The sequence below is a fragment of the Chionomys nivalis genome, chromosome 3 (genome assembly GCF_950005125.1).
Source record: "Chionomys nivalis chromosome 3, mChiNiv1.1, whole genome shotgun sequence".
NCBI lineage: Eukaryota > Metazoa > Chordata > Mammalia > Rodentia > Cricetidae > Chionomys > Chionomys nivalis.
Window position 1 is genome coordinate 123,912,003 of NC_080088.1, and position 25,472 is coordinate 123,937,474.

Genomic DNA, 25,472 nt, shown 5'->3' on the forward strand with positions numbered 1-25,472 from the left:
GTGTATATGCATGCGTATAACACACACACACACACACACACATGAGATTCAAGCTTTGGAAAAGGTGACCACACATATTTCATAATATAAAAACTAAAGAAGGAAGTAAAAATTAAATGTGAATGTTTTGTTGCCAGCAACCTCCAGGCTGGGAAGCATCTCACACAGGAGGTTCATTTTCAAGCATGTACTGGTGCAGTCAGGCTGGAGGTTGGGCAAAGTGACAGTGCTTGGGTTCTGCAGCCTCTGACATTCTTATTGATAGTCATGGCTGGGATTCTGGGGTGGGTGGACTGGTGATGATCAGAGGTCAAAGGTGAGCATCAGCCCCTGAGTTCTGAGGGCTTGAACTTGTCTTTCTCATGAAGATGGATGGGTGGTTCCCAGGCAAATGAGAAACTACCTCATGCATTGGGACCGTCTCTGGGGGACATACCGAAGGATGGAGCTAGCGGTAGGGCTAAATTGGGACTCTGAGGTTCTGTGGAAGGTATGGACTCTGGTGTTGCTCCATGATACATGTGCACTTTACCTGTTGTGTGAGACCATGCCTCAGTTTCCCCATGGTCACGAAAGGAGAGTTACAGCATTCTCCTCCAGTGTTTGTGGAGGGCCATGTGATTTTGATGTAGGTAAGAAGCTGGAAGCGATACAGGCTGGGCAGGAGCAGATATGAGCCTTGTCTGGTGTTTGCAAGATACCTGAGCTGAAGCAGAGGAAGAGGAGCGAACGCCTTCCCACGCCACGCTGGGGGAAGAGGAGGTTCCCTCTGCCTGAGCCTCAGCTTTGCCAGATCTCCTGTGCTGTGAATATAGACAGCCAAAGCAGGGGAGGGTGCCTGGGGACCAGGGTTTCCCAATCTCTCTGCCTCCCAAGGAAGAAGCCTGGGAGAGGAGGCGGGTGTGTCGTGCCGCTCCTGAGGAAGCCTGCTGTACGTGCATGGTGGTGAGCAGCAGGTGCTCAGGGGCTTCCCTGTCCCCACAGCATATGCGAGAGGCTGCTGAACGGCAGCAACAGCTGGAGCTGGAGCATGAGCAAGCCCTGGCCATCCTCAATGCCAAGCAGCAGGAGATCCAGTTTCTGCAGCGGGTGAGCCCAGGAATGCACAGAGAGAATGGTGTGTGTGTGTGTGTGTGTGTGTATGTATATGTATGTGTGTGCTTGGCTGGAAGGGTGGGGTGTGTGTGAGCTGGGCCTGAGAGGGTAAGGCATGTGTATGTATATTATGTATATGTGTGTGTATGTCTGTTGGGCCTGGGGAGGTTTTTGTAACTGTGCACCAGGCTGAGTCTTGGGGACTACAGAGCCCTTTTGTGGCCTTCATTTCACCTCAAGTCCTGGTTTCCCTGAGGCTGACTCTAGGCTCTGTCTTGTCACACACAAACCATGCAAAGCTGTCCCACCCGATGCCAGGCTGTGGCAGGAAAAGCATGCAGACAGTTCCAGTTCCTGCCAGGGGCGTGTCTTGCTTAAGTGTTGGAGAAGCAGGTTGCTCACTGACTTCACCCTGGCCTGGGATTAAAATCCTTTCCCAGGGAAAGGCACAGGCCAGGCCAATGCTATGGCATATGGTGGAGGGATGGGAACCTAGGCTATGTCTGTGTGAGTTCAGCACATTCCCATCATGGCCTGTTATGATATCACTGGATGGAAGGATTTGAGTTCATCGCTACTGTTGTTATTAAGTGGTATTATTACATGTGTTATTAAATGGTAAACCTAGGTTTATTTATGGCAAGAGTCTGGGGAGGGGATGAGGAAGTCAAGAGAAAACAGGACAGAGCCTTCCTGATGAGCAAGGAAGGAGCAGGTCTAGAGTCAGGTGTGTCTTCCACCACACTGTGATGGGTGGTGCTGAGGAAGCCGACCCCTACCTCAGCCCAAGCTTGCTTTGCTGGCCTGTCTCTTTCCTAGGTAGGAAGATTCCTATTGCAAGAACAGGGGCTGGGCGGGAGGGGCACTGAAGAATTAGAATATGGAGACCAGAGACTGACTGGCTATCATCTCTCTCTTCTCTTGCTTGAAGCTGAGTGTCCCTGGCTCAGTGCTGACCAGGATGCGTAGTGGGTGATTCTTGTAACTTCTGTGTGGCCCCATGCCTGTCTGATGATCGTCATGGGTCTTTGATCTTACAGAGATGTTCAGTTGCTCAACCCAACTGGGCGGTGATAAAAATCTGTCTGCTTTTCCCAATCAGAGGCAACAGGTAGCTGAATTTTGAAGCCCCCTTTTCTAGTCAATATCCGAGACCTTGTATTAGGTATAGATCTCATTAAACTGCTGTTCGTGGGGACTGTCACAACCACACTGCCTGTCATAACAAGTTGGCCAGAATAGTGAGAACCAATATTGTGTCAGGATATTATTCTTCCTCCCCAGGGCTGGGAGAAGCGAGATGCTATTCATTACAACTTGGAAGCTGCATCCCCCTGCTGGGTCCATCTGAGACAGATAAAGAGTCTGCAGAAATACAAATAATATCTAATAAGGGTGACAGGATATGGCTCCTCCACAGATGGCTCTCTGGGAGCCTGGGGTCATATTGACTGAGTGTCTATCTGATTAGAAAAGGAGCCAGCCCCACCTGCCTGCTCAGCTTTTCTTCTGCAGTCCAATTTCCCTTGAACCTTTTGTCCCTTCATTATGCTCTTTATTTTGGACATACGGATGCTTCTTCATCTGTGAGGACAGAGGAAGAGAAACTGGATAAAATCAAACGCCAGTTCTGTAATGTCTGAGAGACAATGGCTCGAATAAAAGAGTAGCAGGGATGGCAGTGGAAGGGGAAGTGGGATGAGACAGTGAAATCTTCCCCAAGTTCATGGTCCATTTGGTCTTTTCTGGGCACAGTCTGAGCACTGCCCATGCTGTCCCCACCTTCCTCACAGTGTTGGCACTTTTGCTAGACACTGAGCAGTTCAACAAGGGAGATAATGATGTCCTGGGAGCCGGAGGTGTTCTCATCTCGGGATGGAGGTTAATGAACAAGTACATGTCAAAACTATCAGACCCCATGTTGGCTAACACCTTGAAGGTAATCAAACCTCTCAGGGTCCCAAGCTATTGCATATTGTGTAACTGTCATGTTCTGTGAGTTCGCTCCCAACCAAAACATCAGGGTTTCAGGACAGGTCAACCTGTAGCGGGTACTCACAGCGATCACTGGGTGAGCTCCGGAGCTGGGGATCCAGGTTGACACAGAGGACAGATACGATGCTGTTCCTATGCGGCCCTCATCGCAGTGCCTCTGTGAGATAGAGATAGTCAGTTCTTGCCCTTGCACATGCCCCTCACATCCCGGTAGCCTCTGCGGAGTGGCTTGTGACCATGGCGGTCAGTCCTCCTGAGACCTGGGCTATGGAGCCCTCCTCCTCTACAGCTACAACCAAGGAGCTTGTGGTTGCAGATGGGCTGGAGCTCCTGAGATGTAAGCCTGATCCCACGGTAACCTCTTCAGAGCCATTCTGTGCTCCTAGAACACCACTTCTGAGACTGCAGACAGTCAGAGTCTCAGGCCACCTGTGCCCTTGTTCCACAACACAACAATCTACTGTCCCTACAAAGGTTTGCCCATAGGAGGCCGTGGGCTTCAGTGTGACCGTTCTCAATCCTGGGTGTGTTTCTGAAGTGTGAGGTACAGAAGAGCCAGCCAGAGTGTGCCGCACGGCGTCTTTTTTGTTAATTTCTGCACTTCCCATGGAAGTCAAGGCTTTGTTATATGTGGAAAGTGGGGTATGCACAGACCAACACCACACATTGACTCAGGACAGCATGGGCCCTGCCATTATTTGTGCTTCTAGGGATGGCAGCCAGGACCTTGTCGAGGCTAGGCACGTGTTCTGCCACAGAGAAGTGCCTGGAGCTTTGGGAACCAGTCTTCCATTGTCCTAGACATGCCCCCGGGATGTGGACATGTGCTTGTCCACATCTCAGCCCTGATGAACGTCAACTCGAGGCTCCTGTCCGAGGCCCTGCAGCCCCAATATTATAAGGCGCCCATTTAAACTATCTTAAATCTCAGCAATAACAATGACTCTGCTTAGTTCCGTTCCACGCTTAGAGCAGTCACCCTGGCACAAGATGGCTCCCGGGCCAAGTGTCCTATGCCTGTGTCCCGCGTCTCTCCTATGTGCATGTCTGTCTCAAATCTATCACTGCAGCTGTGGCCTGTCCCTCTTTCCTAGACCACTGCCCCTGCTGGTGATAGGTCCCTTCTGTTCCGGAGAGCGCTGTAGGCATCCATGGGAGCCATAATTCTTCCTCCGTGCTTTTCCGTCTGCAGGCATCCTGTCTCCACGAAGGTCACACATCCTCCCCCCCCCACCTCCATGTTGGCAGTGGCCCCAAAATGAGCCTTGCTTGAGTTACCGCTAAGATTTTTTTCCCCAAGACTCTGGAGCTGCCAACATGGAGTGTTAAATTTAACAATCTATTCCAATCGCCCAAATGGCCCAGCTTGGAAGTAGCCTATGAAAATGAACTCCTGATCAGCCTCCAGAGGCATAGATGGAGTCACCACTGCCAAGTTGGCCCTGCCTCTCGGGCTGGCCTATCTGAGTGCTTTGTTGATTAAACCCTGACAGTTGAAAACTGTCTTTGACTCGATGACAGATATTTATAAAACCTCTCTGTTCCCCGGCTGTTCCTTTAGCCCCTCCGGCTCCATTTTGTTATTTCTTCTGTCATTGTTGCTGTTTTGTTGTGAAAGGAACAATTTCAAGTGTCAATGCATGAGCCGAATTCAATAACCGTGTGATTAGCAGGGCTAGTTCTAGCGGCTCGCCGAGCTCTTATACCCTCGTCGGGAATCTGCGAGAATGAGATGCGTGCTGAATGAGATTTACGGAAATCTTGGGCTTGTTCTCCTTTGAGTCATCGCCACGGAGCTGATCTCTTGCCTCGGCCCAGCCCACACGCAGTCTCACAGTGGAGGAGATGAGGTAATGCTCACTTCTCACCCGCGAAAGTGCAAAGTCCAGGCTGATACTCTCCCCAAATGGAAACCCCAGTGTGAGCCCAGATGGGCACGTGGCTGCTTAATTAGAGCAGGTGATGAGGCAGGAGACTGGAGTGCCCAGAAACAAGTGAATTCGCAGGCTGAAGAGTAGGGGGCATTGGGGGTGCAGCCTAGTTGCTACAGCCCTTGTCTAGCATGCATGAGGCCCTGGGGTCAACCCTCGGTATGGAAGACATTTGTTGTGACAACATATGCCTGTCACCCCAGCACATGGGAGATGGAAGGAGGAAGATCACAAGTTTGTCTTTGGCTACATGGTGAGTTCAAGGCCAGCTTGGGCTACATGAAATCTCATCTCACAATAAAACAATAAATGAAGCTGAAAAGTGCTTGGAGACACAGATGAGCCCAACTTGGACATACAGCCTGGCGAGGCAGGGGCCTGAGCTGTCTCTTTATTCCATCCCATGATGCAACCGCAGACCCCTTGAGCCTCAGATTATTTACTTTTGGTGTGAGCATCAATTCTTACCAGTGGGTGATGGCACTTATCCCAGAAAGGTTGTCTGCCTATATCACCACAGTGTGACTTCGGGTGTAGTCAGGTCCAGGGCCTTAACCAGCTACCTTAGGCACACATGAATCCCAAATGCTATTATAATTCATTTCTCTCTGTCTTCCCCTGAGAAAGCTTCATCTTTGGCTTCAATGTGGAGGCCCACAGCACTCTACCTTTTCCCCTCATGGTAAGATGGCCACAGTTGTTCCAACTTCTCATCTCAAGTCCCAAAGAAAAGGGCCCTCCTATTCTCCCAGCATCCTCCAGTAGAGGCTCCCGGCAGGAATTAGTCCCTGTGGACATGAAGGCGAGAATCTGGGATTGTATTTAATCTCATCCTTCAGGAGTATAAATTCAGACTCTCTTCTCAGGTGATGAGGCTGTGAAGGCAAATATGACATGAACTGTCACTATGCTGGGACCTCAGGAGCAGCGGGGACAGTAAACAATGAGGTTGCCCTTAAATTTTCTGTGTAAACTGCCCTTAGCCAGACAGGGGCTCTAATGCAAAATTTCTTCAGTAAAACGTGTGACGTGTCTTCCTCCGTGTGGTGTGGCTTTAACTGTGGGAAGGGGGCAGGCCCCTGCCGCAGGTTGGGGATGTGGGACTCCATGCACCATGGCACCTCCTTTGGGTGAGGGTGATCTGAGGAGGACCTGGCCCTTCAGCTAGACAGTGTTGCATTTCCCAGGCAGAAGGATGGATGAGAAGACAATGTTCCTCAGGGTTAGCATGGAGACCCCACTGCTCTGATTCAAACCCACATGGTTCCTTCTCAGCTGCAGGGCCAGAGCCATCTCTGTGTAGCCCTAGCTGTCCTGGAACTCACTCTGCAGACCAGGCTAGTCTCAGACCTATAGAGATCCACCTGCCGCTGCCTCCCCAAAGCTGGGACTAAAGGCACGTGCCACCACACCCATCTCCAACTACCATTCTTTTTTCAAACTTTCTCTTTATTTATTCTTTGTGTCTTTCACATCATGCGTCTCCATCTCATTCATTTTCCTGTCCCTTCATATCTATCCTCTGCCCGTGCAACCTGCTTCCCCAAAATAAAATTTAAAAGAAAAGGAAGGAAAACTCAATCTCATCATGGAAGCTGTAGTGTGACACAGTGAGTCACACAGTAAACCCTTTTATCCACTTATCTTTACTTGCAACTGTTCATTGCAAAGAGTCATTGGTCTGGTTCAAGACCTCTGGTTTCTGCTACACTATTGATGCTGGGCCCTCACTGGGACTCCTCTTGGATATCCTGTTGTTGTCTTGTATTGTGGAGATCCTGCAGGACAGGTACCTTCATGTGCTCCAGCAGATCATAGATGAGGTGGACCGACTACCCTGGTTCTGGGTAGGGTTGGTCATCCAGGCAGCTCTCCCCCATCCTCACCACCAGGGTGAGCTCTCTCCATCATTGCCCTGGCTAGTTCACCCCTTGCAGAGATGAGCAAGGGGAGGGGCCAGTTCTCGGTCCAGCTGCCATTCTTAGGAGTCCATCCCTTCTCTGCCTGACTGCCTGGAGATCATCAGAACCAGCTGAATCCTCACACGTGGCCCAGCTCAGGGGAAGACCTGCAGACTCCACCCTTGCGCTAGGAAATTGGGGGCCACGGGCATCCTCTGGTCATGCAGCTTTTGATCCGTGTCCCTCCCCTCCTTCCTAAACACTTTTTCCTTTCTCCATCACGAACAGGCTCAGGTTGAAGCTAAGAAGGAGCATGAAGGTGCTGTGCAGCTGTTAGAGGTAAGCACAGGTGGGTGGGTGGGGTTGGGAGGACTACAGGGTTGCCAGAAAATAAATGGTATCCGCTGGATGTTAGAAACTAGACGTGGCCATGGCACCCCTCACTCACATTGTCCTCACAAGTCTGCTCTCCGCTGGGCACCGTTACCGTTTCTAGCCTTACCACTGAGGAACCAGTACAGAGAGGTGGGTCAACTTTTCTTCAATCACACAGCCAGGGTCAGAGCTGTGTGTCTCAGTAGTCTGTGCCCTTTGGCTAGATGCTCTCAAAGGGAAGTGAGGAAGGGGAGGGGGAGGAGTTTCTTCTAGGAATGGTATTGGGTTATTCGGGGAGCTCCATCCTTTGAGGGATGGCATAGGGGACATTGCTGAAGCTTTGTGGTCCTGATGGGGAGACCTTTGCAGGATCAGAGAAGGGAGGGTCTGGGACAGTGGTTGTCAACCTTCCCAATGCTGCGACCCTCTAATACAGTTCCTCACATCGTGCTGACCCCCAGCCATCAAGTTATTTTATTACTACTCCATAACTGTCATTTTGCTACTGCCATGAATCACAATGTAAATATCTGATGTGCAGGATATCTGACATGGGCCAAGACCCACGGGTTGAGGAATACTGGTCTAGGAGCAAAGTGGTTAGTGCCGTACCAGCTATTTCTGGTATCATTGCTCCCGTGGGAATGGCCATCTCAGTCATGTGCAGACCTTCCTCAGTGGTCCTGAGGGTCTGGAAGCAAAACAGCCACCGGGTCCCATCATCTGGGCTGGCACACTGGAAGTGACCACTTCTGGTCTGTGGCTTTGGTCCTACATCGGTCAGTCTTCTTAGAGAACGATAGGCACATAGAAGGCAGTTGAGCTCTTGGCAGCCTTAGGAGCCTTTGCCATTCATTCCTCATGCATAGCAACCAGTTAGTCAATGGAATGGTGGTGAACTGAACTGACTGTGTGGCTCCCCAGGCTGCCTGCTGCCAGGGAAGGGGAGCTTTCCAGGCAATTGCAAGATGTCCCCTTCCCTGGGGGAGTAGCTACTACTGAACACAGAGTGTGTGCTCCTCTTGCATCTCCCTCCGGAATCTATTCCTCCCACAGGGAAGGTTCCATGGCCACTCACCCTTGTATTAACATTGATCTTTGGAAAGTTCCTATTAGTTACTATCAGGAGGGATATGTGTGTGTGTGTGTGTGTGTTACATGACAGAAAAAGTACACCTCCTGGGAAAATGGAACATGTTTCCTCCAGATGAGAACAGTTCAGTTGGACTTCCCTAGCTAGAAATGAGTCCCTTCCTTCAGTTGCCCCAAAGCTTATAGACTTGGTTGCCTGTGTGGCTTCCATCTGCTCCTGAGCTGTCACTGCAACCTGTTACAGCATTGCTGGATAGCCCATGCTTTGAGCTCTGTTAACACCCACAGCACAACATGCCTTCATTCAAAAGCTGGGGAAGGCCGTTCTGCCATGGACTGTACTGGGCACTGTCTACTTCATTCACGCCATTTTTCTGTAATTGTCTTGTCTGGCTCTCCACCCAGAACACTCTGGAATGCATGCAGGTATTCAGTGTGGCTTTTCCACCCACGCACGTGCCCTGTGGTGCTTTCCCTGTGTGGGCAGCTCTAAGCCCTAGGTCTGCTCTTCCTCTTACAAAGCACCTTGAGGGTCTGACTTTCACAGGTGCCTGATACGAGTCTGGACCAGAGTTTCTCATCCTGGTGCCAGCTGAGGAGTGGGCGGAGAAATACATACTTTCTTGGAGTGCTGAGCTGGCCCTGTGCACACGTCTTCCTGTTGCTTGCCAATGCTCTGAATTCAGAGGCAGGGACTGATGTTCTTTGAGACTAGCGTGTGGATGGGAGGGCCTGGCACTATGCCTCGAGTTCCATTATGGGTCCTCAGAATTCACCATGAGACCCCTGTATGCTCGCCTTCCTATCCCATCCATCCAGAGCCAACAGCAAGCTCCTTCCACAGAGGCAGGTTATTCTGTTCGTTCTTTCCAACTTCCCTTGGTGTGATCCCTGGCTCAGACCAAGGACTGGTACTAAAGTCAGAAAGGGGTGGCTTTCCTCACTGCTAGATGAGGGGGTTCTCAAGAGGGGACCTTAGACTGACCGTCATGTTGATCCCCAGGTCCAGAAAACACACAGAGCTCTATCTTATCCAGCCCTTCAGGGTCCCATGTGAATGGGACTCAGCTAGTCCAAGTCACGTGTCAGAGGAGGCATCAGGCTACCTGACGAGAAAGAGGGATACTTGAAGTCTTGACCAATGCACATTTAAATGTTATAACTGAGAACCCCTGCTCCCTGTAGCCCAGCACAGCCCCCACCCTAGCACTGTGGAGAGACAGAGGGGCGAAATCGCACACACTAGTTGTCAGGACGCCTACAAAGGGCGGATATCTTTGGAGTGTGTGGAGCACCCTACATGCCACCTGGGTGACTGTCTTTAGGCAGAAATACTGCATCCCTGTGGCTTCAGCAGTATAGTCACTAGAGGTGACTGAGTTGGGACGTGTGCAGCCTCAAAGCCCACTGCATACCCACCAGCTATGTAGATGTTTGCAATTCCCAGTGAGTACATTAGCAGCATATGGAATGGGGAGGCTGCTGCTCAAGACACCCAAGAAGATGCCAATTTTGGGAGTTGATTAGAAACACAGTGAGCATCTTTTAGTTCATTCTCGGGGGGGCCCTAAGGGCAAAAGATAAAATCCCCAGCACACAGTTGCATCCCTCTTCCCACAGCAGGTGAGATGGGAACAGCTGCCTTGCTGAGCTACAAGGGAGCTTTAGAGAATGCTGCCCCTTAGCCTGTCTGCTCATTTGTCCCTGATAGAAGTCAAGAGTAGGCCCGTAGACATCTGTGCCACTGAGAAAAGTCTCAGCCAGGAAGAAGTATGGTGGAGACCACCGTTTTTATAGTCAATGTCAGGACAAGAGCAAGGGGTCTGGGCCTTGGGGACAGGGCTATTTCCACACAGATCTGTTCCTATGGCAACCATGATGGATGCGTGGAACTCCATGTGTTTGCGGGTAACTCTGCAGGTGATTTCTGCGTGTCCCATTGTCTAAAGACTGGAGAAGTGTCCTTCACCTTCAAAGCTACCTTAGCTTGGGCACAAGCCCAGCATGCAGCTCCACACCATGGAGAATGAAAGTCAGAGAAACTCCTGTGGAGGCGGCAGGGAAGCCGGCAGTCATGTCTTCGGATATTTGCCTCTGGCTTTTGAACGCTCCGCCTGCCTATATAAGCTGCTGCACTTGTTCCAATTATAGAACGCTTTGCCATCTGCCACAGTCACGGTGTGGTCACAGCACAGACCCCTCCATCCCCCGCCTGCAGGTGCTTGTTCTCTGAGAGGCTCAGGCTGAGCCAGCAGAGAAGAGTGGGAGGATGTGCCCACGAGCCTAAGTGAACACACACAGGCTAAGTTCCCACCATGCAACGGAGACTCCACAGCGCTCCCGATAAACCGAAATAAACACCACAGAATCAAAGCAGTAGCCAGGAACAGAAGAGGGCACTGCTGTTGCTGGAAGTGTCCTGGAAGTGGGTGGCTTCACGCTATCAGAGTGTCTAACCTATGAGTGGCCCAGACACGCAGCAGCTGCAGCCAGGGAAGGCTGAGGCCTATGTGCACAGGGGCTCCTGAGGAAGGGAAAATGGGGCATCTAGGCATTTGAGGCTTCTGTGGGCTCTTCTTCCTTGTTGTTGGAGGCTGCTGAGGCCTGAGTTGGCATCCGTCTTCCGAAGCTGTTTTCTCTGATGTCCAAGGAGAGACCAGCCAAGGGTTTGGGAAGAAAGACAGTGTTTGTCAGGGGGTGGCCCAGGCCCACACTCAGATTCTCTGTAGTAACCTTGAGGACCACGTTCTACCCCTACCTTTCAGTTCACTGTGAGTCACCCCCAATGCTAGGCCCACTGCAGCGTCCCCTAGTGGACATAATTTACAAACAGTTGCTGACACATGCCCAACAGGGGACATTGGCCTCATGCCTCAGTTGGTCCAGCAAGAAGACCCAGGCCTCTTGAACGTGCATGTCTCCACCATCAGCTCCATGTATGCTTACTGAAGCTTCAAGTCCAGCCTATCCCCAGGCGGCTGGGTCCCTGGAGCATTGTCTAGACAAGAATATTAAAAACCCCAGCCTTGGCCACCAGCTCGAGGACAGCAGGCTTTCATCGTTCTGTTTCTTTTTTTTTCACCTATGGGACAGTGCTCAGCTATGTGAGCCAACTCTATGTTTCAAAACTTTAATATTTAATTTTATGTCTATGGGTATTTTGCCCGTACGTTTGTGCACCATGTGTGTCCCACGCCCGCAGAGGCCAGAAGAGGGTGTTGGACTGACTGGAACTCGAGTATCAAACAGTTGTGAGTTTCCATGCAGGTACTGGGAATGGAGCCTGGGTCCTCTGGAAGAGCGGCCAGTGTTCTGAACCGCAGAGCCATCTTTCCAGCCCCACGTTCATTTGCTTTCAATTGCATTAACCAATGTCATCTTTTCCTATTTCTCATACTTAGAAAAACGTTCATATGGCTATAATCCTGGTATACAAACTAGTCCACTTGACTCTGGGACCTCTGGTCTGGCTGCTGGTGGCCTCCAGGGGCCAGGCAGGACATGGATCTGGAGAGGTAGGCCAGGCTAGGTTGTCCGAGCTGGTCATGCTCCTTGGTTGCAGCACCCCAGTCGGTGCTCACTGACCTCCCCTCATTTTTGTTTAGGGAATCAGTTGTACATGTAGGAGGTCATAGATTGTCATATCTGTGTAACGCCCAGTAATAGTTTTGGACTTGCATAGCCACAACCAGATGTATGGAGTCTTCTGCCACTGAGGACACAGCCTCATGTTGCCCTTGAATACTCACGCCTTCCCCCAAGCTGAACACTGACAAGCACTGACCTGTTCCCTGATGCGTAGTGTTGACACTGTGTGGTGTGGATGGAGAGTCCTTCTGCCTCTCCTCAGTTAGGTCTGGTAGTTGTGCATGATGCTCAAGGGATGCTTTTCAGAGGTAGGATTATTCAAATGTTGTTTCCTGCTCATCCCAGGGGCCTCACTGGCCTCTGCAGGTACTCATGGCCCTGTTTGATGACTCGGGTGGTCTGATGGCTTTCCCCTCATCAGGGCCTTTGATGCTCCTCCCTCTGGTGACCCCACTCATCATGTAGGCTACTTGGATGCCTTAAGGATGATCGGGGCTGCTAGGGCCCCAGGATCCTGTTGTTGCCATCCCATACATGGATTTTGCTCTTAGGGTCACACCTGTCCTCGCTCATGAATCTCCCTATGTTCTCCACAGCCCACCTGTGTGGCAGAGCCGAGAGGTTTGGTCCCTCACCTTCCTTTGAGGTGACGGCTGTCTCAGCCAACCTCATTCAGCTTTTAAAAAAGGGAACCCTGCTGATTTTTTTTAATGTATTGAAGAAATTAATTATAGGCTTGGGATCCATTGCAGTTATTTTTAGAAACCCGTGATCTCAGACATAAATAGCACTCTGTTCTGGATGAAAGAGCTGAGATAGTTAATGCTTATAGCATGAGGAAGAGGGAGAGGAGGGAGAGGGAGATAAGGGGAGGAGGTGGGAGAGGGAGGGCAAAGAGGAGGGAAAGAGAAGGAAGTATAGTATGAGGAAGGAGTAGAAGAGGAGGAGGAGGATGGGAGGAGGAGGAAGAGGAAGAGGAGGAGGTAAAGGAGAGAGGTGAAGCTCTGGAAGAGGAGGGAGGAGATGTCGAGAGGGAGAAGGGATGAAAAGAGATAAAGGGAGAGAGAGAGAGAGAGAGAGAGAGAGAGAGAGAGAGAGAAGGGAAGAGACAGAGGAGGAGGTAGAAGAGGCAGAGGAGGTTAAAGAGGATGGAAGGTGGAAGAGGAGGACTGTCCACACTCCTGAGCCCTGATCAAGCCAGGCAACAGATGGACTCACAGCCATTTTTCCCTACATTCCCACATGCCTGTAATAAAACAAGACTTTATTGAACACCAGCTAGGTACTTAGTTAGGTCAGGTTCAAGTTTTTGGGGAGCAGCAGGAAGCACAAAGATTCAACGCTCACCTCATGATGCTGACATTCTAGTAGAGTCACACAGCACATTTGGGGCCGAGTGAGTGTCCATACGGGTGGATATGAGATGCCTTGCTCATTCCTGAGACCTGGGAGAAGAAAGGTCCACCTGCCACCTCATATCCTCCTCCTAACTGCTGTGACAAGGGCTGGGGGCATCAGGACATAACCTTCATTCAGTCTGTAGGACTTGGGCAACCTCTAATGTATGCTCAGGAGACCTGCCTTAAACATATGGGCTAGCAGGCCTTCAAGCATGATGGAAGAATCAGGCATTCTGGCAGGGCAGTTACAATGCGGGCTTGCAAGTGGGGGCAAACGATGTTCTTATTGTCCAAGAAAAGCAGGAAACTCCTTTAAAATGCTCTCCAGTGAAGCACGTTGCAGATTAGATTGGCCGTAGCTGTGTGACCTTTGTGAACCTCTTACCCTCTCTGTACCATGGGACCCCATGATAGGTACATCCTATCCCTTAAATCTGAACCACTCCCTTGGCCAGGCTCCTGTGTTGAATATTTGCCCCCCAGATAGGGGAGCTCTTTGGGGGTGACAGTGGAACTTCCCTAGATAGGGCTTTGCTGGAGGAAGAAGGTCACTAGGGACCAACCTTTGGAGATTATCCCACCCCTGGTCCCAGGTGTACTCTGCCTCTTCCGCATGCTCCCTCTGTGTGGATTAAATAACTCTCCCTTCTTTCCACCATGATGGACGGAGACCCTCTGAAACTGTGAGCCAAGTGAAGGCCCCTCCTGCTGAGTTGCTTCTATCAGCTGTCTGTCAGAGACAGTGAGCAGGGACTGAGGTGCGGGGGGGGGGGTTAATTTTCCAGCCAGAGCAGTGGAAGAGGAAGTCACGACAAGAAGAATGTCACCGTGCATCCTGTCCCTTCTTCTGCCCGTGGCTGTCCTCACTCTCTCCCAGGAGATTATCCACTCTGTTATCCAGACTGTAGGCTGGGCTTGCTGGTCACTGAGCCCCAGGGGGCCTCCCATGCCACTACTGTGCTTACTCGTGAGCACCCCACACCCAGCTTTTTTTTTAACTTGGATTTTGAAATTAAATTCAGGTTCTCATACTTGCAAGGCAAGCTCTATGTATCCAGGCTGTCCTTACGCTCATAATCCTCCTGCCTTGGCCTCCCAGATGCTTGAATTGCAGTTGTGACTACCCTGCCCTGTCACAGGGTACAGAAGCAGTTGAGGTCATTAGTGCAGCCCAGGGTTTGGCAATGACTGAGAGGCCATTGGTGTGGGAAAGACTGTCAGGGTGAGGTTCCACTAGAGTCCAGCCCAGGACTGCTTGGCATGTTGCTCTGTGTGTGGCAGGAAGGGACAGGGCCTGGGACAGACTGCTTGAATCTTGATCTCAGCGCTCACTGCCTTTTGGCTAAGTGGCTCCCGTAAACAACTTAGCTTCAGTTCTCTGAACTGAATACACGGGCACAGGAGCACAGAGGATCGTTCCAGTGTGCCAGGGTGGTGGCAGGATAAACTCATTGTACGTTGCAAACATCCTTAGTCGGAAATGCATATGACTTTCCAGTGTTAGCGACCCGGTGCACAGTCAAATGCGGTAGCTTTCCCTCGTGATTGTGGGCTCTCAGGAAGCCAGGCCCACTGCTGCTGCACACTGTGATGAAAGAGGACCACACCATGGAATTTTTATCTTCTAGCAGGAGATAAAGATTACGGGCAGTTTCTGTCTATTTATTTAATAGATATTTTCTTTGAGACAGGGCCTCATGTAGTCCAAACTAGCCTCAAACTCAGTACGTAGCCAAGAATGACCTTGAACTTCTGGTTGTCCTGTCTCTGCCTCCCAAGTGCTGAGATTATAGGCGTATGCCACCACTCCTGATTTGTGTGAATGGGACTAGAACCCAGGGCTTGGTGAATGCTGGACAAATGCTCTACCACCCGAGCCATGTCCCCACCCAGGATGGTTTTAAACTGAGTCTCTTTCACACCATGCGAAGTAAAAATTTCTTAAGCCAGAGATAGCGGGAATCCTGAGTTCTGGAGTTTGGAAGATTTGGTCAGTTAACCCATATGAAGTGTTAACCTCGGGGGCCCATCACACAGCAAGTGCACCTCAGGGGCGGCTAGCACCACCTGGGGCATTCTGGGACCAGTTACTGCCTCTGTGGGCCCATAGGGATAGTTTATGGGGAGAGGTGACTGATGAACGAGTGTGAGCCTGGGCTCTGCACTGCCGCCCCTCGCTAGTGAGGTGTAGCCTAGGTCACAGTGGAGGCGCCATGGCCTATAGGCTGCTCCTCACTCCTCCCTTGTGGAGACTCATGGGGAGACCACCAGAAAATGATTTTCAGGAGCCAGAGGGCCCTCAGACAGAGTCCATGTTTGATGGCTGTGGGCAGGGCTGCCAGGCAACCCTCTGGAGGCTCTGATTCCCAGGTCCTTCCAAGGGCTCTATTGACCTCAGTTTATTGTGGGCTACACACCACAAAGATATGAGCAAACCCAGTTCCAGTGCCCTGGCCCGATGTCTAGAATAAGACAACAAGCCTTTTGGTTTTGTTTGTTGACATTGCTTTCATTTTGTTTGAGACAGGCTCTCACTCCATAACCTTGGAACACAACCTGACCTGGGGCTCACAGCAACCCTCCTGCCTCTACTCCTCGGGTGCTAGGGTTATAGATGTGAGCCATCTCACCCAGCTGAGGAAAGAGCAGGGAGAGGACTTGAGACTGAAGACCTTCCGGGGCTGCGGGTTCGATGTTTATACCTATTGCTTTATTATCCGGTCAGAACCTGGGCCAGCAGCATTAAGCAGCATGACTTCAGAGTTTTCTAGAAAGATCCACCTCAGACCCCTGTTTCAGAATCTACATTTTGGCAGGTGCTTGCAGTATGCTTAGTTTGAAAGCATTTGTTCCAGATGCCTGAGACCAGCTCAGAACTCTGGTTGCCGATCACTGGAGGAGGCTGTGTGAGCTAAGAGAGGCCTGAACCTGAAGCCATCAGCACTGATGGCCACTGAGGAGCCTGGACTTGGAGTGAGCTCAGACGTTCTGGAAGTACTGGCATTGGAAGTCCTTTCCAGGGAAGGCTTCGCAGCCACTGTCAGATCCTCGAGAATGTAGAATCAGAGATGGAGGGTCCTCCTCTGCTTGGGTCCTGGGGGTCCTTACTGCCCTGTCTCTGCTCCAGGCGCCTGGTGGACCGTCTGGAAAACATGAGGAAAAATGTGGCCGGGGATGGTGTGAACCACTGCATTCTGTGTGGAGAGCAGCTGGGCATGCTGGGATCTGCCTGTGTCATGTGTGAAGACTGTAAGAAGGTACCAGTATCACGCTTCCTTTCTTCCTTTCCTGTTGAACACCTGCATGGGGAAGAGGGATCTGGACTGATTTGGACTGTGGATCTGGGGCCTGGGGTCTGAAGGATGGAGCTTGGCCTCTGAAGGACAGTTGTAGGGTGTGAATCCCTCAAGATTCTCAGTCTCCCAAGGTCGGCTTGGTTCTGGTTCCTTCCATGGAAGGTCTTTATGTCCTCTTAGAGCTGAGGTCTATGCAGAATGAACTCAGAAGTCTGGGGCATGAGGATCCTGACTATGGGTTAGTTAGTAAGTTAGATGTGTGGTCTGAAGAGCATTCTCTGTGTGTGTGTGTGTGTGTGTGCATGCACATGCATGAACCCACACATGCATGTTTGTTCCCTTAACATGCATCAAGCTACAGGAGACTTAGCAAAGGCAGGCAAGATGGCTCAGCAGGTAAAGGCACCTGTCGTACAAGCTAAGTGACCTGAGTTCAACCCTGGAACCCTGGTGATGTAGATGAGAACACCACAGAGTTCTCCTCTGGCCACACACACTCAAAAGTGTGCACTAGTAAAAAATATACGGTTTATTTTTTAAAAGAAAGACTTAGAAAACCTCCCTCCAGCCAACTTGGATTCTTTGGATTTTAAGAGCATTTGTCCAAGCAGGGAAGCCCCTCCCTGAGTTCTTGTCATGACCCCCAGAAATGGGTGTATCCAGCCTCTCCAGAACAGAGACATGACTGTCTTTGGTCCACCTTACCCCACTCAAGGAATTTGGTGATCCACCTAGCTAGAGAAACCCATCATGCCACTAGGCATCTCCAGCCCTGTGATCGAAGCAGCTCATAGAGTACAGTATTGAACTAGCTGGGTGTCGTGGCTCAGGCCACCTGCACTCAGGAGGCAGAGGCAGGTGGATCTCTGTGAGTTCAAGGCCAGCCTGCTCTACAGAGTGGGTTCTAGGACAGTCAGGGCAATACAGAAAAACATGTCTAAAACAAAACAAAACAAATACAGTATTGGGGAAAGTTTGTCTGAAAGATAATTCATGATAGCAGTTACCCTGATAGGTAATTTTATGCACTTATGGGTTTTCCTGTTTGTTTTCAGACAATGGAAGCTCATCCCAGAGTAGAGTATCCCTGTGTTGTCTGGCTGTTATTCAGACAACGGCTACAATTGTCTCAAGTCTTCTGGGAAAGGAAAAAAGCCAATAAACAGAAAGAATACACTGACTTTTCTTCAAAATCATGCCAGTGGCTTCCTCCATGTGCTGGGTGAGAACCCAGACCCCACAGGATGAATTTTTTGAGAAACCTCCCCTCCAACACTTGAGGAAGAATTCAGCTCTTGCCATTGGCAGCAAGGCTAAAAGTGAAACTATTCCAATTGGCCTTGCTCTTGGGAGGAAGTGAGGAAGGGTTCTAGTTCTTTCTATGCCCCGAGAGATTTTGAACTCCTTTGCTCCCCAACTTCCTCCTTGCCTGTCTCTAGTCTCCTACAGCCCAAAGCCTGCCTCACCTGCATGTGCTCTGGCCTCACCTGCATGTGCTCTGTCCTCACCTGCGTGTGTTCTGGTCTCACTTCTGTGTGCTCTGGCCTCACTTGTATGTGCTTAGGCCTCACCTGTGTGCGTTCTGCCTGTTTTGTCCACAGAATGTCTGCACCAAGTGTGGGGTGAAGACCTCCAACAACCGCCCACATCCGGTATGGCTGTGTAAGATCTGCCTTGAGCAGAGGGAGGTGAGTGGCCAGGCTTGTGTCTGGAGGTGAGGATGGGGGTGGCATGGGTAAGATGAGGGTGGGAGAGGGTGCCATGGCATTTGGAAGCTTGGGGCTTGGCCTGGTTCTTGTGTCCTAAAATTTTGGTAAGAAAGGAACCAGCCTAAAGCTGGGGGTTTGGTTCAGTAGATAGTGTTTGCCTAACACACAAGACCCAGATTAAAATTCCAACATGGCTTGAATTGGGCATGGTGGTGCACACCTGCAATCTTAGAACTGGAGAGTTGGGGGCAGGAGGATCAGGAGTCAAGGTCATCTTCAAGTGCATAGTGGATCTGAGGCCAGCCTGAACAGACTGTCTAAAAACAAAAGTAATGAGTACTGGTGAAATGGCAAGGCCTCTTCCTGTGCCAGAGTGGCCTTTTCCCCTCCTCTCTTTCTTTTGCCTCTTTTTTTGCCCTTCAATTTCCCCTCCCATCCCAGTCCCTCATTTTCTGAGTCTCCCTTCCCCCAGATCTCTCTCTCTTTCTCTCTGTGTGACATAAGTGTATACACACGTGTGTGATGGTGTGCTTGCCCAGGTGTGAACTTGTGGCATCCGAGGTCAACATCAAGTGTCTGTCACTATTGTCTCTGCCCTGCATTTTGAGACAAGGTCTCTTACTGAACCTGGAGCTCTTGGCTCCAGCTAGACTGGTTGACCAGTGGGCTCCTGGGACCCCTTAGTACTGAAGTGACAGGTGCACACTGCCAAGATTTTATGTGGGTGCTAGAGATCTGAGGTCAGGTTCTCATGTGTGTACTCCACCCACTGAGTCGTCTCTACAGAACTCCCCTCATCTTTTCTCCCTCCGTGCCTGTTGTCTTTCTCATCTCCCTGCTTTCTGCTCCTCACCCTCTCCATTCCTCCATGATATTTTATCTCTTCACTTTTGATTCCTTCTCTTACTCCTACCTCAACCTCTGCCTCCCCCATCCTTCTTCCCTTTTCTCTGTCCATTTTCTTCTAGAATCCTTCTCTTGCCCACACCTGCTTTGTGATTTTGACTTTATCCCCAGTCATTCCAGTTTCTTTACCAGTCATCCCCAGCTGCAGATTCTTACCTTGGAGAGATTGATTTAAAGACCACATTCTCTCCCTTCAGCCTCAGGACAGCAGGACACACAGGGAAGGTTTGATGAAGGTTCTATTCATGGCAGAGTGGGGGGACACCAAAAGTGGAGGGGACCCTCCAATATGAGTGATGACAGGGCTCTGAATTCACTTCCTGGTCTGAATAAAAGAGGAAGGATGGCACAGTAACCAGGAAGAAAGTTGAAGGAGGTCATCACCACCCAGCAGTAGGGAGAGAGCCAAGGGGATATATACCATGACTCCCCTTTCCACATCTGCACACCCCTCTGGTATTCCCTTGGACCACACAAGCCAGAGAACCAAAGTTGTGGAAGTCCCATTATTATGTGCCACACTGGGTAACCCTGTAGAGCAAATAGCAAGATGGGAATTGGGAGTCTTCCAGATGTCCCTATATCATCTTGCCTAATCTGAAGTCATGATAAAAACTTGGGGTCTTGAAGAAGTTGTCAGGGATTAGATCATTTGTTTTATTTTGTCCCTTTGAGGCAAGGTCTCATGTAGCCCAGGCTAACCTCAAACCTGAATTCCTGATTCTCCTGCCTCCAAGTATTGGGGCTTATATTATTATGTAGTTCTTATATCAAGTACAAGATGTACTTGTTACAAGATGAGAGAATTGGCATTGAGCCCACAATCTTTCCCTCTCTGACGTTGAGCTATTGGATTGATCCTTGACATGGCAAACATTCAACTTTCTCTATCAATAAAATGACCATCAGGTCATGGAACAAATGCATGTGGCCACTGTCATGACCAAGAGCTATGGGAACAAAGATAAAAACTGGCAGTTGGCTGCCATGTCTCCCACACCTGCCTTCTTTCCTTCCCAGGTCTGGAAGCGCTCAGGAGCATGGTTCTTCAAGGGTTTTCCCAAACAGGTTCTTCCACAGCCCATGCCTATAAAGAAGACCAAGCCCCAGCAGGCTGCTGGTGAGCTTGCTGCCCCAGAACAGCCTACACTTGAATCCAGGCACACAGCCCGAACTCCAGCTCAAGGTAGGACAAAACCAACCCCTTCCAGAACCTTGGACAGGTCCCTGCTTACTGGTCTACCTGAAGGTGTCCTAGAAAAGTTCTTTTTGCCAATCAACTTCTGGTCTCTAGTCTAGGACTTCTTAGTCCCTAAGTTGTTTTCCATGAACCTGTTTTTGGGAGAGTAGCACAGGGAACTTTCTAGAAAAGCCAGCTTGTCAAGTACTTTGCTGTCTTCCTTTATGGGAAATGAAAAGCACAAAATAAGAAATTAAAATTAGTAATTGGGAGAGTATCCCACTCACCTGAATATACCACGGAACCTGTGGAACTTGGACCTGCTAAAAAGGCTTTCCTGGTTTTCTTGTGTTCCTTCCTTCCTCTTCCATCTCCATTTTTTTCTTCTTTTTCTCCTCCCTCCTAACTCTTCTCCCTCTCCTCCTTCTCTCTGTTCCCTCCTCCCTCTCCTCTCTCTTTTTATTCTTCTTGGGCAGAATCTTATGTAGCCTAGGATATTCTGGAACTCCCTTTTTATCTGAGGATTTGGTGACCTTGAACCTTAATCTCCTGCCTCTACCTCTCAAGTGCTGGCATTATAGGTGTGCTATACCATGCCTGATTTTCACTTTTGTTTCTTCTATTGACTGTAAACAATTCTGCAACTGGACTAATTAAAAGTGAAAGATGAGTAGAAATGAAATTAGCAAAGGGAAATTACCAGCACTATTAATATCATGGCTGTTATCTGAGTATAGTTATTAATAATTAAAGTGTTCATTAAAAGAGAGAGAGGCAAACAGGAAGAAAAATGACTCCATAAAATTACACTTTCATTGGACAGTACCACTTAGACTGGCCAGACGAAGCCCTTATAATAATCTCAATTAACACTGGATGGTAAGATCAACTGGAGCAACAATGTTGGGGCATCATTTCTCAAAAGAGAGCTAGAGATACAGGGCTCAAATCTAAGTGCCTGACCTGATCTCTCATAGGACAACTTCTCAGAGTCATGGAGCCCGGTGCCAAAGGTTTTCTCTACGGAGTGTCATGAGCCATTTCTACTTCTTGTAGAATCACCAAGTTGTCAATAGCCACTGTGTCCCTGAGGAGCATGCTTCCTACCAACTACCTTTCCTCCTGATCACCCTTCCCTCTCTCTCAGAGTGTCCAACCCACAGTCCACAGGTCACACGCAGCTCAAACAGAACTGCAAATTTATTTAGAACAGAAGCAGAATTTTTAGTCTTTTTTTGGTAATGTGGCTGTGTGGTGCTTGACCATGGATTCACAATTAACAACGCTATGTTGTGGTGTCAAAGGTTGGACAGACCTGCCTGTCTAGGCAGAAGAAATGGCATTGTTTTGTTGGTCTGTGCTTTTGTCTCCTCTTACAATAAGGAAATGTGACACTAGGAAGAAGCTCAGGGAAGAGGTTGGAGGGAAAACTTATTTAATGCTTCAAAACTTTTTTCAGTAACAGACTGATCCCCTTGTGTATCTCTGAGGTGAGAACTCTACAGACACCAGAAAACTAGCTCTCTGCGTCATTTCTCTCTCTCTCTTTTTTCAGGTGACGTGGAAGAAAGGAGGGCCCCAGGTCAGAAGCCAGGTGAGTTCTGTCAAATGTCTTCCATCTCACCCTATCACTTCCCTCTCTCTGTTTTAAGCCATCCCTTTTCTTGCAGGCCCCGATCTCCCCTGTGCTCCTGGACGAGGAAGCCATGGGCCTCCCATGCGCAGGTCCTCTGAGGCACGAATGAGTACAACTGCCCGGGACTCTGAGGGCTGGGAGCATGGTCACGGTGGGGGTGCTGGAGATGCCAGTCGGAGCCCAGCAGGTGAGCAAGGTAGGCATGTGCTGTCTTTATTGAATGCCTACTGTATATCATGTTTTGTTTCTAATGTGGGTCTCAATGTGGTGGCTGAGTGTTCAGAACTTAAAGTGGTCTCTGGTACCCAACCCCCAACAAAGAAAAAGAGGTGGAGGAGGATGGGAGGAGGTGGAAGAGGAGGAGGAGGAGGAGGTAAAGGAGAGAGGTGAAGCTCTGGAAGAGGAGGGAGGAGATGTCGAGAGGGAGAAGGGATGAAAAGAGATGGAGAGAGAGAGAGAGAGAGAGAGAGAGAAGGGAAGAGGCAGAGGAGGTTAAAGAGGATGGAAGGTGGAAGAGGAGGACTGTCCACACTCCTGAGCCCTGATCAAGCCAGGCAACAGACGGACTCACAGCCATTTTTTCCCTACATTCCCACATGCCTGTAATAAAACAAGACTTTATTGAACACCAGCTAGGTACTTAGTTAGGTCAGGTTCAAGTTTTTGGGGAGCAGCAGGAAGCACAAAGATTCAACCCTCACCTCATGATGCTGACATTCTAGTAGAGTCCCACGGCATTCAGGGACAACCTTCCCCACCTGTCCTGCTCCAGGAGGGAGCTTGCTGACTACTCTTCTCTTCCATTCATTTCTCTGGGAGATCCTTGTCTTTCCCTAGGTGTCATGGTGGTATTGGCCAATGACGGTGGTATTTCTCACCCAATACCAAGTAGAAATTCCCTGGTGTTGCTGCAAGCCATGTTCTTTGGGGGTCTGCAGACCCATGGGATGGGCACCCATTGAAATGGCATTGCATGATGGGGTGGCAGCTGGGCTGTTCCCTAGTCAGTGCTGTTTCAGCCTCACGCTCCAAATATCAAGGAGGCGTGCCAACCACAAAGTGCCCAGGCTGCACGCAGAACCTGGAACAATCCATGCTTGGCTGGGAGCTGAGCGATGGCAAGATTTCTTGGCACCTGTTGTTCCCCATGGTGGCCAGCAGCCAGGCTGCCTGTGAGGCTGGGCTACCAGACACTGCTGTTCTGTGGAGGTGGAAGCAGCCCCTGCCATACACAAGCACACAGCATGTGCACGCAAAAGCCACATGTGCCGCGGTGCATATCTGCGCCACTGATTACCTCTCTGACCACTGTCCCGCCTCTGCTGTACAGTCCAAGGTCCTGTTATTCCCCAGAAGGCCCCTGAGCGTGGCTCGCCTGGGGAACTACATTTCCCAGGAGCCCCTAGCGTTCCACGCAAAGGCTGCGCAGGCGCAGAACGTGGCGCTTGACGCATGCACGTGGGGGACCCTTTAAAAAGGCTGAAACGCCGTCTGTTCTCTCTCTTTTTCCCCTTCTCTCCTGCAAGCCACAATAAACCTCGCGCGCCGAGTTTTGTTGTGTCTTGCATCCTCCTTTCCCTCGAGTAGCGACGAAGAAGACAAAGACGAAGAAGACTAAGAAGAGAAGAAGACGAACAGAACAGACGAAGAGAACAGGTCCGAGAGCTGGAAGAGAAATGCTGTGTGCAGAGTGAGCAGTTTAACCTTTTGTCCCGGGACCTGGAGAAGTTCTGGCAACACACTGGGAGTTTTGACCTGCTGGGCAGCAGCTCAGTGGCCTTGCTGGATGTCCCCTTGGCCCCTGGCAAGCCTTTTCCCACAGTACATGAATGGACTAGCCACTTCCATACGCAAAGGTAAGTGGCAGATGTTTGCAACAGCTGGGGAAGGGGGCCTGTGGTGGAGAGTATAAAGAACTACCACAGCAGGACTAAGGACAGCCCAGGCTGCTGTGTCCTTATCCGTTCATAGAGTGGCTTGGATATGCTAGTGGTGGGGGGGAGCATGCTTGTGTGGGTACAGGTGCACATGCATGTCTAAGTGCATGCATGTGGAGGTCAGTCTTTGGTGGTGTTCCTCAGGAACCATCCACCTTGCTTTTGAGACGGGGTCTTCCATTGACCTGGGATGTGCAGATTAACCTAGGATGGCTGGTGAGTGAGATCCAGGGCTTTGCTTGTCTCCATGGTCCCAGCCCTGGGATTATGGATGTGCTGCCCTGTCTAGCTTTCTGCATGGATGTTGGGGATGGAACTCAATTCTTATGTAGCCCCTCTCCATCTAGATTGTAGGCTCATACCTGTAAGCCAGCGTTTGAGGAACTGATGCCAGAGAATTGCAGATACTTCCAGAACAGCCTTGGCTAGAGTGCAAGATCCTGTCTTTAAATCAAAAAACAAACCCTCAAGTTGTTGATTTGTTGTAATTAGGGGACCAAATAGGGATCCTAATGCCAGACTTCCTTTTGTAACTTTATTAAGACAGTTTCCAGTCTCTCCTGGTTCTTATCAAAATAGAGAAATGCTCCTGATTTTTTTAATTATAAAAACGAGGCGATGCTCATCTCTCTGTGTCATCATCACTGGAGTTCTTCCCCCGCCCCCAGCTCCTCAGCTATTACATTTTTTCTTCTAGCTCTAGATCACAGAAACTGACAGACAACATCAGTGGCTGTTGCTATGAGAAACGAGATTGAGGGCATGGGACTGTCCCCAACCTTCTGGTTGTTTACTGAGCAGAGTGCATCCGGGTGTCTGGGTGTCAAGGTTGTGATGTCTTAACATCAAGGTTGTGATGGCAGAGTTGTGTAGGAAGCCCTGTTCTGATGCAAGAGATCAGATAAGCTTCAAGGTGGCCTTTGGCCCAGACAGATGCTCTCAGATAGATGGTGTGGTGAAAAAAGAAGCTGGGGCTGTTCTAGAAGGGATGGTTGGGTTCTAGAAGAGTGGCCAATGGGAAATGTATTCAAGCTATGAAAGGTACAAGACAGTTTCTGTTCTCCCCAGAGAACGCGAAGCTTCCCATTTTGCATCCTAGCTGCAAGGGAGTCACACAGATCACCCTCTCAGCATGACAAAATCCTAGGAGGCCACCTGAGGCAGAACTGAAGGTTTCTTTGGGGGAGGGTGCTGGTTACACACACACCTCTAACGGCTTGTCTCCAGTTCTGACTCAGAAGGAATACAAGAGTTTGGCACCAGCCACAGGTATGCACCACTTTTCTCAGGCATGAAGCGACTGGTGCCCTCGTGTACTTTCAGCAGCTATGATTGTCTACAGGAGAGTTGCACAGGACTGGTCCATTAACTTCCTGTCAAGAACGGGCTCATGAAACCTCCCCCCCCCTGAGGATTTGTAGATATTTCATG

The 25,472-nt window shown here is 50.0% G+C and overlaps 1 protein-coding gene across 1 annotated transcript in view; it reads left to right on the forward strand.

Annotated features, from left to right (window-relative positions):
* The first annotated feature begins 442 nt into the window (after positions 1-442).
* Positions 443-25,472, forward strand: part of LOC130871431 (RIMS-binding protein 2-like) — an 81,012-nt gene continuing 55,982 nt past the window's right edge. The window contains 12 exon segments of the mRNA XM_057764766.1: positions 443-490; positions 985-1,089; positions 7,211-7,261; positions 12,344-12,438; positions 16,505-16,634; positions 18,275-18,361; positions 20,309-20,408; positions 22,024-22,062; positions 22,139-22,291; positions 22,942-22,952; positions 23,692-23,916; positions 23,918-23,960. Coding sequence (XP_057620749.1) covers positions 443-490; positions 985-1,089; positions 7,211-7,261; positions 12,344-12,438; positions 16,505-16,634; positions 18,275-18,361; positions 20,309-20,408; positions 22,024-22,062; positions 22,139-22,291; positions 22,942-22,952; positions 23,692-23,916; positions 23,918-23,960 — 1,087 coding nt within the window.